We start from the raw sequence: 22,396 nt of genomic DNA, 5'->3' as shown, positions 1-22,396 counted from the left end.
TCACCGGAGGATATTTTCCCATTGGTTTTTAGAGCGGAACAGAGAGGGAAAGACAGAAACGTTGATGTGAGAGGAACACAGATTACATTGATTGGTTGACTCCTGTACGCAGCCTGACCAGGGGGAAGCCTGAAACTGAAGTAAATACACGCTCTTGCCAGAAAGGAACCCAGGACCTTTCAGTCCGATCTATCCACTGAGCCGAGCTGGCTAGGGCGACTCTTACATTTTTAAAGGGCATTGTGCTACGGCCAGGCACACTGTGTCTGCAGGCACCCTTGGGAATGCAAGGGGGTGGGCTCCCAGCAGTTCCTGGCGGGGAGGTCTCCATCCACTGTGAGCACACCCGCGAACCGGCCACCAGACGGCCCGCACCCACCGGCTTTGTCTGCCGGGTACGAACTCCTAAGAGATGTTAAACCTCTCCTCCGAGAACGGTGGTCTCCCTGCAGTTGTTGCTCAGCAGCCGGAAGCTGTACGGGCCCAGGTTAGGGCTGCTGGCGGAACTCCCTTTGGCACTGCGAGCCTTCACCCCTCAGGGCGCTTTCCGCCAGAGTCCCTGTCCAATGGCACGGCCACCCAGCTTCCCTCAGTCACAGCTCATCGCTGGGGTTTTGTCAAAAAAATTTATTGCCGAAACCAGTCATCCTGAGGACTGAAAGGTCTGGGATTCGATTCCGGTCAAGGGCATGTACCTTGGTTGCGGGCACATCCCCAGTAGGAGGTGTGCAGGAGGCAGCTGATCGATGTTTCTCTCTCTCCTTTCCTCTCTGTAAAGAATCAATAAAATATATATAAAGAAAGAATTTATTAACAGCTTCACCGGAATAGAATCCACATTCCCACCGAACCCACCGAGTTTCTCCACTTGCATTCATGCCCCCGCCTGCGGGCTTGGGCTGTTCCACCGCCTTCAGCTCACCTCCCTCCCAGGGCTCTTAACGTGCATGTCCGCCTCGAATTCTAACGGTCACCTTACAGGTAAACTCAGAACCAGCCCACTCGTCCCGCCTGGGGCCACCCCTCCCCGCCCCGTGACGCGCCGGCAGCTCCATCTGGCGCCCGGGGCCACAGGCGCTGGGCGTTTGTCTCCCAAGTGAGTTTGGACGGAGCGGGCGGCCACCAGGCCTCCTTCCTGCTCCGGGGCAGCGGCAGGGATGGGGGGACCCAGCGCCCCAAGTTCGCGGGCCTCCACACTGCTCCCCTCCGCCTGAACCCCCCCGGGGGGAGGGGAGCTCCCGGTTTCACAAGAGAGGGCGGGCGCCCACTGGTTCGCCCTCCCCGGGGGTGGGTGCGGGCGGGGCCGCCCTCAGGCCAGGCCGGCGCGCTCCAGGTCCTGCGGGAGCACCCGGCCCTTCCTGCGGGCCTTGTCCAGGCGCCGCTCGGCCCGGGCCGCCCGCCTCCGGCGCAGGTGCCGGCGGCGCAGCTCCTGCCGCCGCTGCATCGTCCCCACCACGTGCGCCGCGCGCCGCTCCCAGCGCCGCCGCCGCTGCGCCCGCCGCCGCTCCTTGCGCTGCAGCGCGGCCCGCAGCAGCCGCTCGTCGTCGCGGACGCGCACGCCCTCGGCGCGGTGCAGGGCGGAGGCCCAGCGCGCCCGGTCCTCCTGCGCCCGCGCCGCCGCCTCGTCCCGCTCCCGCAGCGCCGCCAGCCGCGCCCGCCGCGCCGCCAGCCGCTCCAGCAGCTGCCGGTAGTTCCTGCCCGTGAGCGGCGCCAGGCCCCGCAGCCGCCGCCGCCGCTCCCGCCGCCGCTGGGCCGGGCCGCCCGCCGCCGCCGCCGCCGCCTCCTCCTCCGCCGCCTCCACCTGCGGGGAGGGCCCGGTCACCGCCGCCCCCGCCGCTCCCCCCGCAGCCCCGGCACCGCCCGCCCGGCCGGCCTCACCTTGTTGAACAGCAGCGCCGCCTGCCCCACCTCCGGGCCCGGTGCCTCGGGGGCCGGCGCCGCAGCCTCCGCGGGCCCCCGGGCCTGGGCCGCCTTCTCCTGGACCCTCAGCTCCCTCCGCTTCCGCTTCCTCCGGTCCCGCTCCAGCCGCCGCCGCCGCCGTTTCTCCAGAGCCGCGGGGGACAGCTCCTGGGCGCCGCCCTGGAGGGAAAGCCGGTCACTGTCCCCCCACTCCCGGCCCGCCCCGCCCCGCGGGGGCTCAGGCAGGGGCTCGGGAGGAAAGCCCCGCGCAGGACAAGGGGACCCCCAGGCAATGACCAGGGAGCTTTACAGACTCACTTTCCCAAATCCTCCCGTGACCGGCCTCGCAGATGCCGGCCACCCCTGTGCAGTCACCCCAGTCCAGTCCTCCCCTGTGCAGTCACCCCAGTCCAGTCCTCCCCTGTGCAGTCACCCCAGTCCAGTCCACCCCTGTGCAGTCACCCCAGTCCAGTCCTCCCCTGTGCAGTCACCCCAGTCCAGTCCTCCCCTGTGCAGTCACCCCAGTCCAGTCCTCCCCTGTGCAGTCACCCCAGTCCAGTCCTCCCCTGTGCAGTCACCCCAGTCCAGTCCTCCCCTGTGCAGTCACCCCAGTCCAGTCCACCCCTGTGCAGTCACCCCAGTCCAGTCACCGCTGTGCAGACCCGGGGGCCAAGGCCACCTCAGCACCGGTGTCCGCTCAGACCACGGCACTGCTCTGTGACAAGCCCAACAGCCTTCACCCTCCACCCGCTACCCGCCGACCCCCTGGCCAACACGAGGGCCCAGACCCCCGGCAGGAAGGCAGGGCCTGGAGCGGACTCACCTCTAGGAACCGGCTCTGGGCTTGCCCCAGGGCAGTGCGGAAAGCCGGCGGCTGACCCCACACAGCGAGAGGCCAGGGGGGGGGAATCCCCAGCACAAGGACAGTCAGAGTCAGGGCCAGCAGTGCCCTTCGGAGACGCGGAGGCTGGTTCAGGTCCCCTCAGCCCGGCCCGCCTGCCCACGCTGCACCGACCTCCCCACGCCCCGCAGCGCCACCGTGAGTTCAGCAAAGGCGGCGTCCCGGAGGCAAAAGGCAGGCGACGCTGGGGACTGAGGCTCCCAGGACAAGAACGCCGACCTCTGGCAGATGGAGCCCTGTGTGCCCGTAGAGGGGGGCACTGCAGCCGCCTCCTGCTCCCCGCACCGCGTTCCCCCGCCTACCTGGCCCCGGGCCTCCTGGATCTTCTCGTGCAGCCGCTGCCGCAGCACGTCCAGCGCGAAGAGGGAGTCAGGCTCCGGGGTGGGGCGGCCTGCAAGGAAGGGACCAGAGGGCTGAGGGAGACTCCCCGCCCGGGCCCAGCTCCCAGGCCTGAGCCTCACGCACCGCCTCCCCTGGTGGCCGCTGATGGACCCGCAAGACAGTCCCACTCTGACACCACCACCTCAGCCTGGAGGGGCCCGGCACCCTCAGGGTCAGGACATTCCCGTGTTAGGATAAGACGCTTCCTACAGGCCAAACCCATCTTCCACTTTTCCTGCTTCTAAGCCTGTGCGCCCCTGAACAAGTCAGCTTTCAGGACGCCCCTTCAGAGGCTTGAGGCAGCGACACCCCTGAAGCCCAGCTGTTCCAGGTCCTCACAGCCTTGCCGGGACCCAGATCCCCGTCACCATTCGGCCTGGAACCACCGTGCACATCCTGGGATCCCATCCCCCCAGAGCCTCTGTGATCTGTCCTCTGAAAGCCCGCCTTTGGGGAGTCCCCGGTAGTTACCGCAGTGCCTGACGACACCTTTTCTTATGACTAGAGGGGAGCATGTCTGCGGGGAGCTCACCTGCAGGGACCCCGGGGGAGCCAGAGGCCCTCTCCTGCTTGGCTGCCAGGGGCTTCCTGGCCTGGGAAGCTGCCTGGGGCTTCTCCCCCTGGGCCCGGGCCTTGGGCTCCTCGGCCTGCTCCCCCTGTTCCCGGGGTTTCTTCTGGGCTCGCTTCCTCTTCCTTTTTGGGGGTCCGGCAGCATCCGAGCCTTGAGTCTTGCCCCCTGGAAAACAAAGCGAGACAGCGATGCTGTCTGTCCCCATCTCTGCGGCCCATTCAACAGGCAGGAGGGCTTGCACAGGCTCTGATCCCAAAAGGATGCCCAAGGGAACCAGGATGCAGGGTCCCGGGATGCTATCCGCAGGGCTCAGAACACAAACTCCCTAGACTGGCCACACGAATCAAAACCCTGGTCAACGTGCCACGCGAGACCCAGCGGTGAGACTGCGTGCTGGGTTCACATACAGACTTCGCCTCAAGGGCATTCATCACACGGCCATTCAAGAGAGACCCTGGGGGGCAGAGGCGCTGAAACCCGCGCACCCCAGGCTGACATGCCCGCCCACCAGGGACACGAAACATCACTTGGATTTCCTTTCAGTGTGTTACATGCTCGTTTCACGCACACACGTGTCTAGCCCCCTGCCCCCCCAAAGCTCCTCGAGGTGCAGGCCGCGCAGGGAGGGGCCCCCTTCCGAAGGCCTCCCGGTCCCGCGCGGGCTGCGCTTTACCCGGCTTGCGCTGGCGCGGCTCGGGGCTGGGCTGGGAGCAGATCTTCCTGGCCAGGCTCTGCAGATAGGCGTCCTTGGCGAGCAGAGAGGCCATGGCCGGAGGCTCGGGCGGGGCTCACTCGGGGTGCTGCTCCGGGTCACGCGAGGGCAGCGTCCCAGGTCCGGGCCGGTCTCCCTGCGACTCACACCCGGTTCCCCGCCGGCGCGACCCGAACAGCCCAGGTCGCAGCCGCGACGCAGCTCGCTCGGAACACCATGTGCGCAGACGCCGCCAGTCGAGCGCCGAGTCGCACCGCGCGGAGCTGGATTGGACATGCCTGACTCCACCAGAAAAGGCCGCGGGGCGGGGCGGAGCGCATTGCATTATGGGCGTGGGCGTGGCCTCCGGCGGCGGTAGGGGGCGCGGGCCCCGGTGGAGGCTGGCCAGGCCGCCTCGGCTCGGATAGGACTGTGCGCCTCGCAGGGGCCGGCGGGTCCCAGCACTCGGTGTACCGGACGGGGGAAGAAGGCACACACTGCGCCCTCATTATTTGTTTCAGGGGCGCTGAGTCGATGTGGGTAGGGCGGTCGCGGGGAATGCTCCCTCCCGCCTCCCCCACTCCCGCACTCCTGGTGGTTGAAATCTCTCTCCCCTCGAGGTCCAGTGCAAGTTACTTCCCCAGTTAAAACGCTGCGGGAAGAAAAAGAAAAAAAGAACGAAAAAATAAATAAAACGCTGCGGGAAGAGGTGGCCACCATCCTGCCGATGGGGAACAGGCCAAGGGGAGCAACTCCCCAGCCACCCCCTCTGGTGCCTCTGCTTGGCCGCGGTCTCTGGGACCTGAGATGGGTCAGCTGCGTCCCCCCACTCCTGAGGCGGGATGGTGGGCAGTTCGCCACCTCCTCCACACCCCAGGACGAGGCCTCCCTCATGGAGCATGTCTGACAGGGCCCAGGGCTGCAGCCCCTGCCCCCTTCCTCAGCTGACCTGGCACAGGGCACTGGGCCTCTGGCTCCATGTGGGATTCCTGCCCTTTGCCTCCCAGCTCAGTGGCCCCGTCATCCCCTTCCAAACCCGTGGCCACTCCTCCCTGACGTACCGGTGACAACAGACTTGGGTGCAGTGAGGACTAGAAGGGACCAGAGTGCAGGCGCCGGGGTGGCACAACATGCAACACCTGGCAGTGTTTCATTCATTCAGCGCTTCATTCATTAATTCCTGTCAAGGATCTAGATCCCAGGCGGTGCTGGGTGGCGGGAGTATGCAGCCAGGACCCCAGCCACTGGGAGGTCAAGGTGACCAGGCGGTCAGGTGTGAGCACAGAAAAACCAGGCAGAGCCATAGGCGTGCTGTTTTTATTCAGCAGTCTCCACAAAAGGCGAACCACCAGAACGTGTGCCGCAGAACCAGCCAGGCCCCGCCCCAGCTCTGCAGGGACTCGGGGCGAGGCGGCCTGGTGGCTGCCTGGGGGCTGCCTGGGGCCTGGTGTGGCCTTGGTTGGGGCTGTCCACGCAGAGCCCCCTCCCACTTTAAGAGCAGGCTCTGTCCCAGCGTCCTGTCTGCCGGCTGTTAGACTTCCTTCCACCCAGCAGCCCGGAAGGCAGTGAGCAGAGGGGACTCCAGGAGAGTGGGCCACTCTGGAAACGGGGGGAACTGCTCCCATCCACCCTCCTGGGTGGGCTCCCTGGGATTCCCAAGGAGGCCTCAGCAGCTCCCCAGCGGAAGCCGAGGCCGAGCGGGGCGCCAGGCTTTGTTGCTAAGATCCCAGGGGCTGGTGGAGAGCGGAGGCTCAGGCGTGCTCCGTGGGGCCAGGCCCGCTAGCGTGGGAGTGGGTGGCGGCGGCGGCCTGCAGGGGGCCAGCGCTGGGCTCTGGGGAGGCCTGCAGCGGGGCCGTGAGGCCATCGGCAGCGTCTGTGTCGAGGTCCAGCCTCCAGTAAGCTTCGCACAGAGGCAGATCGTTAGCTTCGCAGAGACTGGAGCTTTTCCGCCACCAGAGGCCCGGGAGACAGCAGCAGGCAGAGGGGCGCAGGGAGGGAAAGCGACACAGGAGCAGAGTTAAGAAAACAGACCGGACCCACCTGCCTCTCCCCTCTGGTGGGCCCTCGTTCAAGCAGGTCTGGCTGAGTGGGAGGTACATGGGAACCCCAAAGGGCGGGGGCTGTCCGGGACCAGCCCATGCAGGTCTGTGTGGCCCCAGCAGGTCCCTCTGCTGATCTGGCAGGTGTCGCCCTGTCTGAGAATCACCTGGCTGTCCTAGCCCCTGCTGCCACCCCATCTTGTGCGGGGCGTGGCCAGCGTCACCGTAGTGGCAGCCAGCATCCAGAGCCCGTGGCTCCGGCTCCTACACTTGGCAAGAATCCTGAGGCAGAGACCCCGTCTTATTTCTGGGTCTGCCTTGGCTGGGGCAGAGCCTGGACGGTGACAGGAACAGAGGCCCTGGTGTTCGTCCTGCCGCGCCCCCTCCCCCCCCCCCCCCCCATCACGCTGTGGAGGTGGGTGAGGGTGCAGGGGAGAGCACAGCTCACGGGGTCTGGGGGCTGACGGCCCTTCTCCCGACCACCCTGCCCTCCTGTGGCTGCTCCCTCGCTCCACCCTCCGCTTTCAGTCTCAGAAACCTCCCTGGTCTCAGAGCAGTGGCCGGAGGACAGCAGAGGGAGAGGCAGACAAATAGAAAGTAACGAGTGGAAAGCGGCCGAGCAAGCGAGGAGGTGGGCGAGCGGGGCTGCAGAGGGTGGAGGGGGCTGAGCACTGGGGGTTCAGGTGGGCGCATGCCAGGGGGTAAGCAGGGAGGGTACACAGCCCGCATGGGCATCACGGATGAGGGAGGAACTTGGATGCTAGAGGGGCCACCAGGCAGGCCCAGGACCCCTGTGGGTGAGCCAGACGCTGACGGGCAGGTGTGGAAGCCTAGCACTCAGGCCGCGCTGAGTGACCTGGGCAGGTCCACTCCTCCTGGCCTCACCCTCGAGGCACGCAGGGCAAATCGCTGCCCTGTAGCCGCTCAGGCCAGACCCTGGCCCTTAGGGATGACGGGCACCAAACCAGTGTGACCGGGCCATGTCCCCAGCAGGGTCTGACCACCCGAGATGGGGACCCACTCGGGACCCTTCTGCAAAGGCTGGTGTGTTAGGAGGCAATTCCACCAGTCTGCTGAGCCGATGGGTCTCAGGGACCCGAGGCGGCCCAGACATTCTGGAAAAGTCTAGAACCACTCCAGCCAGGCAGTGACATAATGTCCCTTCCCACAGAGGCCACACTGGGCAGGCCCGTGCAGGTGACATTGAACCCAAGGCCGGGAACCAAGCCCCAGACCACAGGGCACGCTGGCTCTGGGCCTCCGTGGCCCCTGCATGGCTCCCCCGGGGCAGCAAGGAGTGCTGGGAACCTGCCCGGGAGGGACCGCTCTGGGGGGGCGCCAGGGGCCCGGCTGCATGTCTGCGGACGGGCTAACGGGAACGGAGGACAAGGCTCCCAGGCTCGGTTCCCCCGCAGTTACACGAGGACTGGGATTTCCCAAAGGCCTCAGGTCTCAGGATCCCACGGGGGCTGGGTGATGGGCCGCCCACACTGTATCCCTGCGCACTGCCTGGCTGGCGTGGAGGGGGCTCTGGGGTCAAGGCTGAGCCCCCGCTCCTTGGGATTTCCCCCCTCCTTCCCAGGACCCCGCACCCGCACAGCGTGGGCGCCGGCTGATGCCCACATGGAACCTCGGTGGGCAAGCAGTGGCACCCTGGGCAGAGCTGAGCGGCCGTGAGGAACCAGCCCCGCCTCAGACAGGCAGGTCCAAAGAGAGGCAGGGACCCTGGGCTGGCGCTGGCGCTGGCCTCCCGAGCCTGGAAGTTCTGAGTTTCGCCCCAGGGCCCAGGGCCCGGTGGGCGGGAAGTGTCTGTTGGTCGCACGCTCTGACTGGTAGGTGCGCTGACACCGGCCCGGGCTCTGCTGGGACCAGGCAGGGTTCGGAAACGAGCCCGGGGCCGCGGCCCGGCCGGTGCAGCCTATCGGTACCTGGACGAGTAGTACTCCTCCTCCAGCTCGTAGAGGTCGATGGAGACCTCGTCCCGCAGCGCGGTGAGCTTGCGGTCGCACTCGTCCTGCAGCGCCCGGAGCTGCTGGTTGCGCTGGTCGATGGCCTCGTTCACCGACGGGAAGTCGTTCAAGATCAGGAACTGCTTGAGGTCGGACACCAGCTTCATCAGGGACTCGCCGGCTCGGACCTGCGGGACGGCCAGAGCAGGCCGGTGAGGGCGCGGCGGCACCGTCTCCCCGGGCGGGATGCCGGCAAGCCACGGCCTCCGTTTCCATCGGCAAAGTGGGGCTACGGCCCTGACCTCAGGGCCACTGTGAGGAGGAGAGCCAGGAGGTAAGCTCCGAGGGCAGGGCCCACAGCGCCCCGCACCCCGACTGCGGCTCCGGGGAGCCGGCAGGTGGCAGCAGCTCCCACCCCACCCCGCTGGGCCCCTGGCACGGAGCTGGCGGTGTGATCTCCTCACACAGGCTGTGCACGCACATTCCGCCTCAGAACCCCAGGCTCCCGGGGGCAGCTCCCCGCCAGCTGGCGGCTCCTGTGGGAGCTTTTCCTGTGTTCTCACCCGTGGGCACACACCTACGGAAGTGACGGATGTGCTTGTTCTGTGACGTCAGAAGGGACCACACGCAGGTCCCGTTCGCCTCTGCTCTCGTGACGAATCCAAGGAGCTTTCTCGTCAGCAAGGAAGAGCCGACCCTTCCCAGGCACCGCACAGCCCGCCCCTCGCGCTGCACAGACAGCCCTCCTCCCAGGAGACCACACCGGGACCCCGGGCGGGAGCCCGGGCCGGCCCGGCACCTGGTGACTTACAATGTTGGCAGCGCGTACATGCATCTCGTAGTTGTCCTGCTCGCCTTGAGTGGCCCGGGACACCTGCGTCTCGTCCTCGATCTAGGACAGACAGGGACGTCTCCGTTACAGGCCCAGCGGCTGCACAGCACACTCCAAGGAGAGGACAGATGGGAGCCTGCAGGCTGACTGTGCGCCAGGCGCAGGGAGGGCCTGTCATGCCTTTTGGGGGGTGGAGCCTGGAGCCCTGTTCCGTGCAGACACTGTCACCAGCCCGGGCACTCAGTAAACGGGACAGATAGTAAAGAGAATGATTTCTTTAAAAATACCTTGTTATTGATTTCAGAGGGAGAGAGAAACATCCGCCGGTTGCCCCTCACACACACCTCACGGGGACCAAACCTCACCACCCGGGCATGTGCCCTGACCATGAATCAAACTGGGGTCCCACTGAGCCGCCCTGGCCAGGGCAACAAGGACCTTTTAAAGTGACCGTTTACGGAGCAGTTCCTGGGTGCCAGGCTCCGTGTTAAGCCCTTGATCCTGGCTGACCTGGCTCAGGGGATAGAGCATCAGCCCTCTGACCGAAGAGTCCTGGGTTCAATTCCAGTCAAGGGCATGTACCTTGATTGCAAGCTCAATCCTGAGGCAACCAACCAATGTGTCTCTCTCATATTAATGTTTGTCTCTCTCCCTCCCACTCTCTCTAAAAGTCAATGAAAAAAATACCCTCAGATGAGGAAAAAATAAAATAAAATAAAATAATGTAAGTTCAAAAAATTCCTCACAGAAGCCTGGACAGCCACCCCTAGATTGCAGGTGGGCAAACCTGAGGCGGGACAGGAAGTGAACTGCTCAGTGTGTCTCAGACGGTAAACGAGGAGCCAGTCCAGGGTATTAACTGCCCCCACCCACCCATCCACTGCACAGGGCTTCCCAGGGGCGTTGCCAGGGTGCGGGCTGGCATCAGGGCTAGGGGCCAGACCTCCTGGCTCTGCCAGTTATTAGCAGAATGGTCTTGGGCAAATTACTAAATTCTCTGAACTTGTTTCCTTCTCTGGAAATGGAGAGGACAATGGTACTTTCTTCAAAAGGTCTTGTGAGGATTAAATGGGACAGTAACCCCCCGGACACAGTCTGACATGCAGAGCACTGAGCGATGCTGGCTCTCACCCTCCTGAGGACTTGAGTCCCCAGGTCTGCAAACGTCATGCAAAGATGCAGCCGACGGGCTCCGCTGATGGCTCACCCCCGCCTTGAGGGGCCTCCCCAGCTCCCCTTCACCGTGGCACTCATTGGAATTAGCTACCATGCCCGGGGTAACCACTTTGCACAGACCAACCCATCCAGTCCTCACCAGGCCCCAGGACTCGACCAGGCTCAACCTCCGCCAGGCCTGCCGCTGGGGCTGAGCCTGGCAATCCGGACGGAGTCCCCTATAGCTGCCTCACGGGGACCTGTGTGTCTGCTGACCTGTCATCGTCCAGCCCCCCAGCGCCCCCGACATGGGGGCAAGGGCCCACTGCAGCTGTATCCCCCTGGCCAGGGTGCTCGGTGACCGAGGGACCAGAGCAGGGCGGTCCTGGGCTCGCTGTCCCTTCCAGCAGGTGCAGACGGCGGCCCCACCCACCTTGGCGGTCTTGATGATCTCGGTGAAGTTGTCCATGATGGACTTGATGTCGTCCTTGAGCCGCTTGTTGTAGGACTGCAGCAGCGTCTCCTTGCTCTGGGGCAGGGCTCTCTGCTGGGCCATGGCGGGGCCTCGGTTCGTGCAGGCAGCACCTGGGGCCGGAGTCTGATGTAGCCAGAGCCATCCCCAGTCGCCCACCCTCCTTGGCCCAGAGAACGTGCAGCTCTCCGGGGATTCCCTTCCTGCCAAACGAACTCGTGCAACCACTCGCACACCGCGCTGCGGGGAGAGCTCATCCCAGGACCCTGGGCAAGCCCGCAACACCCTGTCCCGGTCCAGCCCAGGCTTCTCCCGGGCCGGCCACACACGTCCTCCAGAGGCCTGCAGGAGCGCCCCCTCCTGCCGCCCGCCGCTGCCCGCCCCATCGCTGCCCGCCTCTTTCCCCAGCGGATCGGACTCAACCCCGTCCGTCCCCCAGGTCTAGGCCGGGCCCCGCAGCAGCCCCCCCCCCCCCCCCCCCCCCGCTCCGGGGTCTCGTCGGGACCACCCTCCCTCCCTGCGCCCAGCGCTCGGCCAAAGGAACCAAGCCACGGTCTCGGCGCCATTCTGGGGTTCAGCACGCGGCGGCCCCGTCCCGCCACTCCACCGCCCGCACCTTGTCCGCAGACCTCGGGCCCGGCGGGCACCTGGTCAGGATGGACTCGAGGACGAGCAAGCGACCCCCCGGGGAAGGGCCGGCTCCCTGGCGCCTCTCAGCAACCAGAGTGACCCGCCGCCATATCCACGCCCCTTCCGATCTCACAGACCCATCCCTTTCTGCTCTAGGCACCGCCCCCTACCGAAGGGCCGGCGGAAGGAGTACTGTCGCTTTAAATTTGAAATCCCGCGCAGGCTCCAGTTCTCGCGATCGCTGGGGTCGCATACATATTTCCCACAATTCCCTCTTCTTTCTCTCTTCTCCCGTCGCCCAAGATGGTGAGTGTTTCTGTGATGCGGCATGCCGGCGCCGGGCCTGGGCTCTATCCGCTGCCATCCTCCTCGGGACTCGGTCGCGCGGGGGTCCCTCCACCGCCCGGAGCGAGGAGAGCCCCGCGGGGCCTGGCACAGAGGGCATTGGGCCGGGATAGATTCCCCGGCGTCCGGGCCGGGGGAGGAGGACCGGGCAAGCGCTGCCAATGCGGGGCTTGGGTCGGATGCGGCCTGGAGCCTGCCCCGGGGTGGGGCCTTTGGCGAGGGGTTCCGAGTCGGTCTTTGTTTCTGGAGGCGGACTCCTGAGGGGACCGCTGTCCCAGTGTTGGGGGTGCAGCGCTGTGGGACGGGGCCGTCCCGGCTGTCCGCATCCTAGAGCTCTGGCCTCAGCCTTGGGGCAGCGCCGGGCGGCTCGTGCAGATGATGTGAAAGAATATTTGCTATCTGAGCAATGGTGAGGACGTCCCAACCACCAAGATCGCTGATGCACGAGCCGGGGGCCGGGCTCGCCGCCGCGCCGCGTAGGCGTGAGTCGGGGGCCCTGCCCCGCCCCGGAGGGTCCGGCCAGCCCGAGCCCGCGCCTCCGGAGGAGCTGCTGGGCGGAGGCTTACCCGGCTTTCCTCTGCCCAGCCGAAGGGGAAGAAGGCCAAGGGGAAGAAGGTGGCTCCGGCCCCTGCTGTCGTGAAGAAGCAGGAGGCCAAGAAGGTGGTCAACCCCCTGTTTGAGAAGAGGCCCAAGAACTTCGGCATTGGTGAGTGAGAAGGGGGCGGGACGCAGGGCTGCCAGCCCAAAGCGGCCTTATTGGACGGGTGATGCCCTCACCAGTGGGCGTGGAGGGATGGGGATCCTCCTTTTGCCACTTTGTAGCTGTAAGCTGGGCCCCGTTCCTAACCTGCCCCCTGGGAGGGGCGGCCGTGCAGATGATGTGAGAACGTTTGCTCTGCGACCTGATGACGCTGAACCACCAAGATCGCTGATGCACCTGCTCTGGCGGCCCCAGACGGGAAGCAGGTGAGCGAGCCTCGCTCAGCGCTGGCCTTTGCCTCGCAGGACAGGACATCCAGCCCAAAAGGGACCTCACCCGCTTCGTCAAGTGGCCCCGCTACATTCGGCTGCAGCGGCAAAGGGCTATTCTCTACAAGCGGCTCAAAGTGCCGCCTGCCATTAACCAGTTCACCCAGGCCCTGGACCGCCAAACAGGTAGGTGGTGTGGCTTCCAGCCAGCGCTGAGGGAGTTCCCGCCCAAGGCCATGGTTACCGTCTTGACTTGGGTAATTCGCAGTGGACGGGTTTGTTGGAATTCGGGGCTCCCTGTTAGTTTCCAGACCCTGAAGGTGGCAGAACTGAAGGGTTGTGTGCATGGAAGTGCACCTCGCACCTAACCCTTGTTGCGTGAAGTGAGGACGGGTAGCCCTTAGCCTACGAGCCTGAGCGGTGGTTTCTCCCCAGCCACTCAGCTGCTGAAGCTGGCCCACAAGTACAGGCCCGAGACCAAGCAGGAGAAGAAGCAGCGGCTGCTGGCCCGGGCCGAGAAAAAAGCTGCCGGCAAAGGGGATGTGCCCACCAAGAGGCCTCCTGTCCTGCGAGCAGGTGATGGGTGTCTCCTGTGTGGGGGTGGCGGGCAGGCGTCAGTACTCCGGTGTGGGCTTCTCCATCTGTAGTCACTGAAGAGGAACCCCGAGGCACAGCGGGGCCCTGCCTGTAGAGGTGCTTTTGTGAACAGCACCAGGCCCTGCTCACGCAGACTGGCTGTGTTCTAGGGGTGAACACGGTCACCACGCTGGTGGAGAACAAGAAGGCGCAGCTGGTGGTGATAGCGCACGACGTGGACCCCATCGAGGTACGTGGCTTTGTGGGCACTGGCTGCTGAACTGGACTGGGCCTCTGTCAGTCCCTACGGGGAAAGCTTACTTCTGAGCCTGACAGAGGCCAGAGCGGGCTGACAGGATGACGGAGATCCAGCTTGTCTGTGGCTCTTGCAATGATGTGAATTTCTCACTGAATTCATCCTTGAAGTGCAAACACATGAGCTTTTTAACCCTGAGCAATTGCCGCCCAGCTAACTTAAATCCCGCTTCTGGTCAGAATGCACGCTGAGCTAATGCTGTCTTCCAGCTGGTGGTCTTCCTGCCCGCCCTGTGCCGGAAGATGGGGGTCCCCTACTGCATCATCAAGGGGAAAGCCAGGCTGGGCCGCCTCGTCCACAGGAAGACCTGCACCACTGTCGCCTTCACACAGGTTAACTCGTAAGTACGCAGCTCCGTCCCAAACTCCCACCTCCGCTCTGCCCCCGTTCACTTCCTCTCTCTGGATTTTATCTTAAGAGCGCAAATGTTCTAGCTTATAAAGGAATAAATACATTTAGCCGAACCTTTGCCGATGATGGTTACGAATTTCTTCACCTGAATAAGCCGTGTGGTCATGTTGTGTCTGAGGCAAAAGGCTTGCTGTTTGGAGCAAACAAGGCTCTCTGGGAGGGTCCAGAGTCTGAGCCTCATTTCTTGTCTCGTCAGGGAAGACAAGGGAGCTCTGGCTAAGCTGGTGGAGGCCATCCGGACCAACTACAACGACAGATACGATGAGGTGAGTGAGAAGCGCTTTGTGGGCAGCACCGTCTCGGGGAATCAGGCCTTTGGCCAGAGAATAGCCTGGCTCCGCATGAGCCGGGCCATCAGCAGGACCGACCGCAGGGCCAGACTAACTCCTGCTCTTGTCCTTGCAGATCCGCCGCCACTGGGGAGGCAACGTGCTGGGTCCAAAGTCGGTGGCTCGCATCGCCAAGCTGGAGAAGGCCAAGGCTAAGGAGCTGGCCACTAAGCTGGGCTAAGTGTGCACTGTTGTTTCTGTACATAAAAGTAATAAAAATTCTCCTCAGCCAGCGTCTTGGACACTTGGGGTGAAGGTGTTTTATTGTCGGAAAGAAGTATGGGATGGTGGCAAGTGTGATTTCAAACCAGGGGCCTGAACTAACTACTGTGCAAGTTGCTGTGTGTGTGGGTCAGTTTAAAAAAGCTGTCAGCACCTGCTGCTCAGCCGTACGCAAAGTCGACTAGCTCATTCAGGTAGATGATTTATTTATACCGATAAGTCCAGTCTGTTGAAATATTTATTCAGTGACCCAGGACAGGCTACATCAGTCATCTCGTCACGTGCCCGGAGTCCACCGCAGGAACTTCTTAACCCACAGGTATGATGTGGCCGCACAGAGGCCGTACCTTGGGTTGGAAGGAAGTGTCAGGAGCGGTTCGGAAGGGGGCGGGCAGGGAGCACTGAGGTGGGGGCTCACCAGGTGATGATGTACTGCAGGTGCTCGTTCCGTAGGGTCACTCTGGTCTGCCCTCCGATGGGTCCTCCGGGAACTGTGCTCTCTGCAGAGACAGTGGGTATCTGCACTGGTCTTTGGCCAGCTGCTTCCTTTGGGCCTTGCTAGCCAGCTCTCAGAGCTGTGGTTTTGAACTTCGCCAATTTCAAGTCACCTCAACAGGACCATCCCCCTGTACCTGGCCAGGTGTTGTCCTCCCCTCTGCCCAGCACACTAAGGTGCAAACAATAGGAACCGACTATAGCTCTTGGCCTGGCCGGCCACGTACTGAAGTCTGCGTCGATGAAAATGGGCTCTGTGCCTGTGAGGTTGGCCATGGCCTCCAGGTCCCGGTAATACCAGTGGTTCCTTTCTGGGTTGTTCTCCGGAACAAAAGGCTTCCTGGTTTCTGTCAGCCTTACCATCCCAACCAGGTCCACTTCTCCCTCGATCTAAAAAAAAAAAAGGGGGGGAGGTGTCCCTCGGCACAGCGTGGAGGGCGCTCCCAGAGCCCTGACTCCTGGGGACAGTCCCGCCCCTTCAGCCCTTACTTGGCCTTTCTTCCGAGTGTCGGGATTCAGTTTCTTCCTGGGCACAAACCCTCTGTTCACCAGGATGCTCAGCCTACATGGAAAGCCGGTTTCAGGCGGGGAAAGGAGGTGCTTGGAGAGGATCAGTTCGCTCCTGCGCCTTCAGGGAGGGTCTGAACCAGGACAGTGGAGACTGTGCCACTGGGGAGGCCTTCCTCTGCCCGTGTCCTGATGGGTAGGAGCCACCAACCCCTGGGAGGGAAGCCAAGGTGGTCCCTCACCCCTATATCTTCCTTCTGCCACGCCTACTGCAGCCAGTGACACCCACCAGGGCATGGGCTCAGGCTCCCTCCCCTCTGAAGGCCTGGGTGCAGCAGCCTGTCCCCCTCATCACCCACATCCTGAGGCTGCAGCCCCGCCTCCACTCCCCTTCTAACCCGGGGAGACGCGGGGCAGCGCAGCCTGCTGGAGACCAACGGGCCTATCCCAGTCCCAACCAGGCTGGGTGACGGGCCCCAGGGTTTCATCTGTCCACTGACATGTGGGAAGCTGCTCTGCACTGCCCCCTGGGATGCTCTCTTCCCTCCAAGTCTGGCCCAGATGGCACCTTGGGACACCTTCCCCGAGCTGGCTCCCTCCAGAGTTCCTGTCACTGGCCCTTCATGCTGCGCTGGCCACTGGACAGACAGTTCTCGCCTCCCCTTCCAGAGCCCACGGGAAGAGGCAGCTTGATGTCCGGGCTACAAAATCAAACTGGAATCCAACCTTCTAGGTTCTTGAGTTCCCCTGGGTCTTCCAGGGTGGGGGGCTGAGAAGAGAAGATGAGCTGCCCTGACCATGTGCCAGGCTCCCTGGGTCACTCACCCCAGGTCGGTGCAGTGGAAAGGGGTGATGACGTTGGCACCGCTCTGGGCCGAGGAGGAGAGCCGGCCAGCCTCCCGGGCCTCCCGCTCCGGGTCCACCATGGTCCGTGGCATCATGTACAGCTCCTTGGAGTGGTCAAAGCGCCCCCTGACCTTCACCGGCCTGTACTCCAGGTTTTTCAGCTCCATCGGGCTACGCGGGAAAGGGGACAGTGCGGCTGAAGCCAGTTTGGGAGGAAGACAAACCCTCTCAGGGCCTCAGGCTGTGGGTGATGAGGGGGACAGCTGGGGTGCTGGGGTGCCCGCTACAGGGACAGCTGACCCCTTGGGTGCTGAGTGGGAACGGATCTTTGCTGCCAACCGGTCCACATTTTCATGAGAAGCCGAAGGGGGACTCCTGCGTGGACTTGATCATGTGGCTAAAACCCTGTTTGCGCCCCTAAATGGAGGCTTTGTTGAACATAGCCGTTCCTCTGGGGCAGTGGCATCACTTAGGGCACTTCTACCCCAAATACGTGACAGTGCCCGTTCCCCCTCCAGCTAGGAGTTCCTGCTTCAGGGGCCATCAGCCCTGGGGATCCCTGCAGAGGCTGGAACCCAGGACCACAGGGTTTCCTATCCTATCAGGCAGTTTCCCCAAGGGCGACCTTGTCAGAAGCCCAGCAGGACCGCCCACCTGAGGCCAGGACCCCCGCAGAAGCAGCCCCACTGCTGACCCGCGCGAGCAGCCGCAGGCCCAGCCCCGCACTCACTCTGCGGGCAGAGGGACAGGCTCAGCCATGATTCTGGACTCCAGCTCTGAGATCAGCGTCAGCTTCCACTGGCGACGCTGGACCTGCGGAAACAGCAGGAGCCCAAGCAGGTGGCAGCGGGTCAAGGGCTGGGGCCACAAGAGCCAGAGGCCAGTCTCACCTGCCATGTCCCCAGGCCGAAGGCAGTCGCAGGAATGAGCAGCAGGAACCACTGGAGGAAGGAGTCGTCCTCGGCTTTCGTGGCGGGCGCCTCTGCCGCCGAGCTGCCGCGCCTGCTGGGCCTCCAGGCCAGCCCTAGGGAGTTACACGCGGGCCTGGGTCGCAGCCCCGGAGAGCGCGGCTACATAGGAGGGAAGGGCCCAGCCCCGCCCCGTGCAGCGCGGGGCGCGTCCCCCGGGTCCCACCGGCGAGTCCTCACCTGCGCGCGAGGGGACCACGAGGACGCTCCTGCGGACCGCGCGGGCCGGGGCCTGCGGAGACGGGGGGCCGCTGAGCTCCCGGGCCCGGGGCGGGCACCCCGCTCCCCCCGCCCGCCGCCCCCCGCCCCCCGCCCCGCTCACCGGCCCCGCGCCCGAGGCGCGCAGCAGCTGCCCCAGCAACCGCGCCGCCGCCATCGCCCCGCGTGCCCTTCCGGGGTCGGCCGCGTTTGCTTCCGGGTCACCGCCAGGCCCCGCCCCCGGCCCCGCCGCCAGGCTTCCAGGTCCGCCGGCCGCCCCGCCATGAGCGAGCTGCCGCCCGAAGTGCGCGCCTTCCTGCGCGAGCACCCCAGCCTGCGCCTGCAGCCCGGCGGCCGCAAGGTGTGGGCCCGGCTGCCCGCCGCGGGGCCCCATGGCTACCCTGCCTGCCCCGCAGCCCCTCATCGCCCGCCCCCCGACTGCCCCGGGACCCCCTGAGCGCCGCGGGACCCCCGTGACTACCCCGCCTCCCTCCTGCCCCCGCACTTCCCCATCGCCGGTCCCCGGGACCCCCTCACCGCCGCGCCCCGACTGCCCCGGGACCCCCTGAGCGCCCCAGAACCCCCAGGACCACCCCGCCTCCCTCCTGCCCCCGCCCCCCTCACCGCCGCGCCCCGACTGCCCCGGGACCCCCTGAGCGCCCCGGGACCCCCAGGACCACCCCGCCTCCCTCCTGCCCCCGCCCCCTCACCGCCGCCCCCCGCAGGTGAAGTGCGCGCTGACGGGCCACGAGCTCCCCTGCCGCCTGCCCGAGCTGCAGGCCTACACCGGCGGCCGGAAGTACCGGCGGGCCCGCGCGCCCCCTGCCTTCGCCTACGCCGACTTCGAGCCGCACATCGTGCCCAGCACCAAGAACCCGTACGTGCGGGCGGGCGCCAGGGGCCCGGGTGGGACAGGTGCAGCCCGCCCCTGGCCGCTGCTCGGGGAGACCCCACGTGCCAGCCCTGTCTTGGGGCGCCCACTGCCTGCGAGGCGGGCTGCCCGGGGGGGGGGGGGGGGGGGGGGGGGGGGGGGGGGGCGGGAGCTGACAGTCCGGCCGAGTTGGCTCTTTGGTAAATGGGAGCCTTGCCTGCTCCCCAGAGGATGGGGCCCGGTGCTTCCCGAGGCTTGCCCAGGTCAGGCTCCCATTTGCACTTCAAAGGGGAACTGGCTTAGGGGAGCATGTGGGTGACCAAAATCTTACTAAGGGGTGATGGCCTGGCGGGCATGCATTCATGAACTTGAACGCTGAGTCCTCAACTCACGTGCTCACAGCAGAGCAGCCGGGAAGGCTGGCCAGGCCACGTGCCAGGCAGACATCAGGCCAGGTCCGTCTGGCCCGGTGGCCCCCCGCCCAGCAGGTGGACCTGCTCAGGAGCTGTAAGAACCGGGGTGCCCAGACCCTTCCTGGACGCCCCCCTGCGGCCTCGGGGTTCCGAGGTGGCCAGGCTGGAGAGCAGGTCTGGCTCCTGCAAACCTCACCCTCTGCCCCCTAGGCACCAGCTGTTCTGCAAGCTCACCCTGCGGCACATCAACCGGTCCCCGGAGCACGTGCTGCGGCACACGCGGGGCCGCCGCTACCAGAAGGCCCTGTGTAAATGTAAGTGCGGGGAGAGGGGGGCGCAGCTGCCCGGGCACGGGGTTTGGGATCCGCACCCCTCGAGGGCAGAAGCGGTCTGGGCCATTCTGTGGCCGTGCTCGATGAATGGCGGAGTGGAGAGGGGTGCAAAGCAGGAAGCGGACTCCCAGAACAGTGCTCCTCACTCACTGCTCGGCAGGGCCAGTTGGTCTAAGCTAGCGTTAGCTCCGGGCACCTCATCCACGTTACAATGAGGGCGCTGCTGGGAGACCTGGGCAGTGACGGCAGGCCGTGCTGAGTGCTGGGGGTGGGGCGCTGGGCAGCCAGCAGGGCCTGCCTGACTCAGGAGGCCGGGACGGGGGCATGCGGAGCGGGAAGAGGACAGAGGCTGGGCCAGGTCCACGGCCGGGCGGGGGAGGCCCTGAAGGACCCGCCTCTCGTGTGCCACACGCACTAGAGGGTGAGAGGGAGCTGGGGCGGGAGCACAGAGGGCCTTGGGGGCCGTGGCCAGGAGCACGTGCCGCCGGATGCGAGAACGGGGTGAAGCAGGGACTGGCATGAGCAGGGCATCTCATCCCTGTTCCTCTGAGGAGCAGAGGGGAGGGTGTGCCGGTGAAGGAAGGTGAAGGAAGAGGTGGCGGGGCTCCCCTTGCGTCACCAGGTGTGGCAGGGCGGGTGGAACGTGTGGCCAGATTTTAACACGGGGGTGGGGTTGCCAGAGGAGGAAAAGGGACCGGAAGTTCCTGGCGTGAGAAGTGGTAGGTGACAGGCGGCAGGCACCATGAAGTGAAGTTAGGAGCGGGGTCTGACTAGGCTTCGGGGGAATGGAAAGGAAAATGAGCACTTTGAATGGGAGGAGTGTCAGGGACCAGCACTCAGTGTGCGAGTCACCGACAGAGTGGCTTTGGCGTCCTCGGAGCCAGCCAAGAAGGGACTGATGGCCTGGGTACCAAGGAGCCTGGGAAGGTGGACCCAGGGGTCTGGGGCAGAGAGGAAGCAGAGAGGAATCAGATGCCAGCCCGGGGAGATGAGAGAGGTGCGCGGGAGATGAGAAGGCAGGACAGCCAGACAGGGGCAGTCAGGTGGGATCGATGGGAAGACACGAGGAGGCCAGAGGCTCTCCTGCTTCCTGTGCAGCATGAGACTGCCCTGGGGGGGAGGGGGGTGCGAGAGGAGGGTTGCTTTCCACCCCGTCTCTGGCCCCACAAAGCCTGTGCCAGAGCAGAAAGGGGCTGGTCCTCTGGTCATGGGCAGCGGCCCCAGGGCAGGAGGAGCGAGGGGGGGTGGGGGGGGGCAGAGAGGACTCGGTGAGAGTCACTACGAGGCTTACCCGAGGGTGCAGAGAGCATGGGGAGGAGGCATTGTGTGGGATGAGGGGCCGAGGAGATGCCCTGTGGGGGTTCTGGTCGTGCTGAGCCGGAGTGGGTGGCAGAGATGGATAGGGGAATGGGTCCTGGAGGTGGCTAGAAGTGGGCAGTGACCCCAGCAGACTCGTCCACCCCATGGATGGTGACAGGAGTTGGGGCGAGTGAGGGCAGGCCCCGGGCACCACTGGTCCCGGGAGCTGCCCTGCCCTGGGCAGGCCTGTGCTGATGGGGGGGCCGGTGAGTGCAGGATAGTGAGCTCCATCCTTCCATCCTGTCCTGCCCTGTGCTCTGACCAGAGGTCCACAGGGGCGCCATCCCATGAGCCACTGTGCTTCCTCCTGGTGACAGGCTGGCAGTTTCCAGTCAGGTGCCCTGGGCCCCTGCAGCCTGGCGGCCCGGCCGGAGGCGGTGCTCACCCCCAGTGGATCTGTGCCCTGTTGTCCAGCGGCCACACCCCGCTGGCCTCACCTGTCCCGGTGGGAGCGAGCTGCTCTATGCCCAGTGGGGTGGGCCCAGGCCGAGGGCGGGAGGCCAGGAGAGCCGTGTGCTGAGCTGGCCCCCCTGCAGACGAGGAGTGTCAGAAGCAGGGCGTGGAGTACGTGCCCGCCTGCCTCCTGCACAAGAGGCGGCGGAGGGAAGACCAGGCGGACAGCGACAGGCCGCCCCGCCGGAGACCAGCCTTCTGGGAGCCCGAGTCCAGCGACGGCGATGGCACGGCCCCAAGCGACAGCGACGACAGCATGGCAGACCTGTACCCACGTAGGCCGATGCGCTCCCTGCCCCTTCCCCTCCGCTCCCACCCGTCTCCACGTGCCCTAGCCCCCTGCACAGGCGGTGACCCTCACCGGATCCCTCTTCCTTCCAGCCGAGCTGTTCACCAGGAAGGACCTGGCAGGGGCCGAGCAGGGGGACAGCGCTGATGACGCTCTGACCGATGAGGACGAGAGGCCGAGGCAGCCACGAGAAGAGGGCGCTGGGGACGGAGAGGGCACGGGCGAGGCCCTCAAGCGCAGGAAGGTGAGTGGCCCACAGGGCTGCTAGCGCGGCAGCAGCGTCCTTAGCAAGGGTTCCATTTCCCTAGAAAACTAAAACCGCCCTCTGCGCAGAGAACGCCCCACGCTCATGGCCCGAGAGCGGGGAGCCGGGGCTGCGCTGACGGGCGGGGCTTTGGGTCTGCACCTGCGGGAGCCCGGCTGCCCGACAGGTGCCCCAGTGCAGTGCCCGAGCCCTGAGCCTGTGCGGAAGGGGCGGGGCTAGAGGAGGTCAAGGTCTTTGCGTTTGGAGGTTCGCAGCGCTGCATGAGCCGGCAGCTGAGGGAAACTGGGCGGAGAGCGTAGGGGTGGTTTCCAGCTGAGCCCTCCTCTGTGGACGGGGTGGGCGGGCTGCCTCGCACCCACGCCCCTGGGAACTCACTGGAGCTCTGTCCCCCACAGAAGCAGCCGGGCCCGTTAAAGAAGTTCAAAAGCCGTCACCGCAAGCCCAAGCACGTCCGCTCCTTCAAGCAGGCGGGGTAATAAACGTTCGCCAGGCCCGCACAGCCTTTGCGAGTCCTTGGGGTTTCCACCCCGCGTCCCCCAGCTGCCCTGTGTCCTCCCAGCGGGTGGGGGGTCCTGGGGTTTCTCCATCCACTCCTCTGGCTGCCCCAGGAGCAGGGGGGAGAGTCCCGTGTGGACAGACATGGCGGAGTGAGTGGGCCTCATGCGGCAGCTGGGAGCCTGGCTCGGCCCACCCCCCTGGACGGCACCCGAGG

General features: G+C 65.3%; 6 protein-coding genes across 10 annotated transcripts in view; 2 read left to right on the top strand and 4 right to left on the bottom strand.

Moving 5' to 3' along the window:
- Positions 1-22,396, bottom strand: part of GBGT1 (globoside alpha-1,3-N-acetylgalactosaminyltransferase 1 (FORS blood group)) — a 134,816-nt gene that overhangs the window by 33,716 nt on the left and 78,704 nt on the right. The window lies entirely within an intron of this gene.
- Positions 792-4,971, bottom strand: SURF6 (surfeit 6). Of its 3 annotated transcripts, none has more exons than XM_084899323.1 (5): positions 4,426-4,971; positions 3,714-3,917; positions 3,103-3,191; positions 1,879-2,079; positions 792-1,801 (listed from the first exon to the last, which is right to left on the bottom strand). In XM_084899323.1, exons 1-5 carry the CDS (start codon positions 4,517-4,519, stop codon positions 1,310-1,312), a joined length of 1,080 nt encoding a protein of 359 aa, XP_084755449.1. In that variant the 5' UTR covers positions 4,520-4,971; the 3' UTR covers positions 792-1,309. The 3 variants fall into 3 exon arrangements, with proteins under 3 accessions (XP_084755449.1, XP_084755450.1, XP_084755451.1); XM_084899324.1 differs by having other exon boundaries at positions 792-1,795; XM_084899325.1 differs by having other exon boundaries at positions 792-1,786.
- On the bottom strand, positions 5,592-11,641 carry MED22 (mediator complex subunit 22). Of its 3 annotated transcripts, none has more exons than XR_014796371.1 (5): positions 11,507-11,641; positions 10,852-11,003; positions 9,243-9,323; positions 8,165-8,619; positions 5,592-8,112 (listed from the first exon to the last, which is right to left on the bottom strand). XR_014796371.1 is itself a non-coding variant. In XM_084899339.1 (5 exons), the coding sequence occupies exons 2-5, from the start codon at positions 10,972-10,974 to the stop codon at positions 6,195-6,197; spliced, it is 603 nt and encodes a 200-aa protein (XP_084755465.1). In that variant the 5' UTR covers positions 10,975-11,003; positions 11,507-11,641; the 3' UTR covers positions 5,592-6,194. The 3 variants fall into 3 exon arrangements, 2 of the variants coding, with proteins under 2 accessions (XP_084755465.1, XP_084755466.1); XM_084899339.1 differs by having other exon boundaries at positions 5,592-6,384; positions 8,411-8,619; XM_084899340.1 differs by having other exon boundaries at positions 5,592-6,384; positions 8,411-8,619; positions 11,520-11,626.
- RPL7A (ribosomal protein L7a) lies at positions 11,532-14,708 on the top strand. Its single transcript, XM_084899322.1, is given in 9 exon segments — positions 11,532-11,809; positions 11,811-11,826; positions 12,451-12,571; positions 12,871-13,020; positions 13,270-13,410; positions 13,581-13,660; positions 13,936-14,066; positions 14,334-14,403; positions 14,543-14,708. Coding segments are annotated over 9 exon segments (1,077 nt in total). The 5' UTR covers positions 11,532-11,546; the 3' UTR covers positions 14,648-14,708.
- Positions 14,712-17,952, bottom strand: SURF1 (SURF1 cytochrome c oxidase assembly factor). The gene is made up of 9 exons (XM_084899336.1): positions 17,827-17,952; positions 17,685-17,736; positions 17,427-17,560; positions 17,267-17,349; positions 16,516-16,707; positions 15,673-15,745; positions 15,411-15,573; positions 15,107-15,188; positions 14,712-15,035 (listed from the first exon to the last, which is right to left on the bottom strand). Exons 1-9 carry the CDS (start codon positions 17,878-17,880, stop codon positions 14,966-14,968), a joined length of 903 nt encoding a protein of 300 aa, XP_084755462.1. The 5' UTR covers positions 17,881-17,952; the 3' UTR covers positions 14,712-14,965.
- On the top strand, positions 17,920-22,181 carry SURF2 (surfeit 2). Its single transcript, XM_084899338.1, has 6 exons — positions 17,920-18,063; positions 18,428-18,579; positions 19,197-19,300; positions 21,214-21,405; positions 21,512-21,663; positions 22,080-22,181. The coding sequence occupies exons 1-6, from the start codon at positions 17,986-17,988 to the stop codon at positions 22,158-22,160; spliced, it is 759 nt and encodes a 252-aa protein (XP_084755464.1). The 5' UTR covers positions 17,920-17,985; the 3' UTR covers positions 22,161-22,181.

This window comes from Pipistrellus hanaki, assembly GCF_964339955.1.
Source record: "Pipistrellus hanaki genome assembly, chromosome: 11".
In the NCBI taxonomy this organism is placed as follows: domain Eukaryota; kingdom Metazoa; phylum Chordata; class Mammalia; order Chiroptera; family Vespertilionidae; genus Pipistrellus; species Pipistrellus hanaki.
This window is presented reverse-complemented; position numbering and strand designations above follow the sequence as displayed.

Excerpts from the sequence above, each read along its gene's own strand:
- SURF6 (XM_084899323.1), bottom strand. The coding sequence starts at position 4,519 with ATGGCCTCTCTGCTCGCCAAGGACGCCTATCTGCAGAGCCTGGCCAGG. Across the intron at positions 3,192-3,713 it reads CTCCCCCGGGGTCCCTGCAG|GCCGCCCCACCCCGGAGCCT; the intron begins GTGAGCTCCCCG and ends CCTTCCTTGCAG. Across the intron at positions 1,802-1,878 it reads CGGCGCTGCTGTTCAACAAG|GTGGAGGCGGCGGAGGAGGA; the intron begins GTGAGGCCGGCC and ends CCCTCCCCGCAG.
- MED22 (XM_084899339.1), bottom strand. The coding sequence starts at position 10,974 with ATGGCCCAGCAGAGAGCCCTGCCCCAGAGCAAGGAGACGCTGCTGCAG. Across the intron at positions 8,620-9,242 it reads ATGTACGCGCTGCCAACATT|GTCCGAGCCGGCGAGTCCCT; the intron begins GTAAGTCACCAG and ends GCCGTCCCGCAG. Across the intron at positions 6,385-8,410 it reads GAGGAGTACTACTCGTCCAG|CTCCAGTCTCTGCGAAGCTA; the intron begins GTACCGATAGGC and ends GTGGCGGAAAAG.
- SURF1 (XM_084899336.1), bottom strand. The coding sequence starts at position 17,880 with ATGGCGGCGGCGCGGTTGCTGGGGCAGCTGCTGCGCGCCTCGGGCGCG. Across the intron at positions 16,708-17,266 it reads CCTGTCCCTCTGCCCGCAGA|CCCGATGGAGCTGAAAAACC; the intron begins GTGAGTGCGGGG and ends TTTCCCGCGTAG. Across the intron at positions 15,574-15,672 it reads ACACTCGGAAGAAAGGCCAA|ATCGAGGGAGAAGTGGACCT; the intron begins GTAAGGGCTGAA and ends TTTTTTTTTTAG.
- SURF2 (XM_084899338.1), top strand. The coding sequence starts at position 17,986 with ATGAGCGAGCTGCCGCCCGAAGTGCGCGCCTTCCTGCGCGAGCACCCC. Across the intron at positions 18,064-18,427 it reads TGCAGCCCGGCGGCCGCAAG|GTGAAGTGCGCGCTGACGGG; the intron begins GTGTGGGCCCGG and ends CGCCCCCCGCAG. Across the intron at positions 21,664-22,079 it reads AGGCCCTCAAGCGCAGGAAG|AAGCAGCCGGGCCCGTTAAA; the intron begins GTGAGTGGCCCA and ends TGTCCCCCACAG.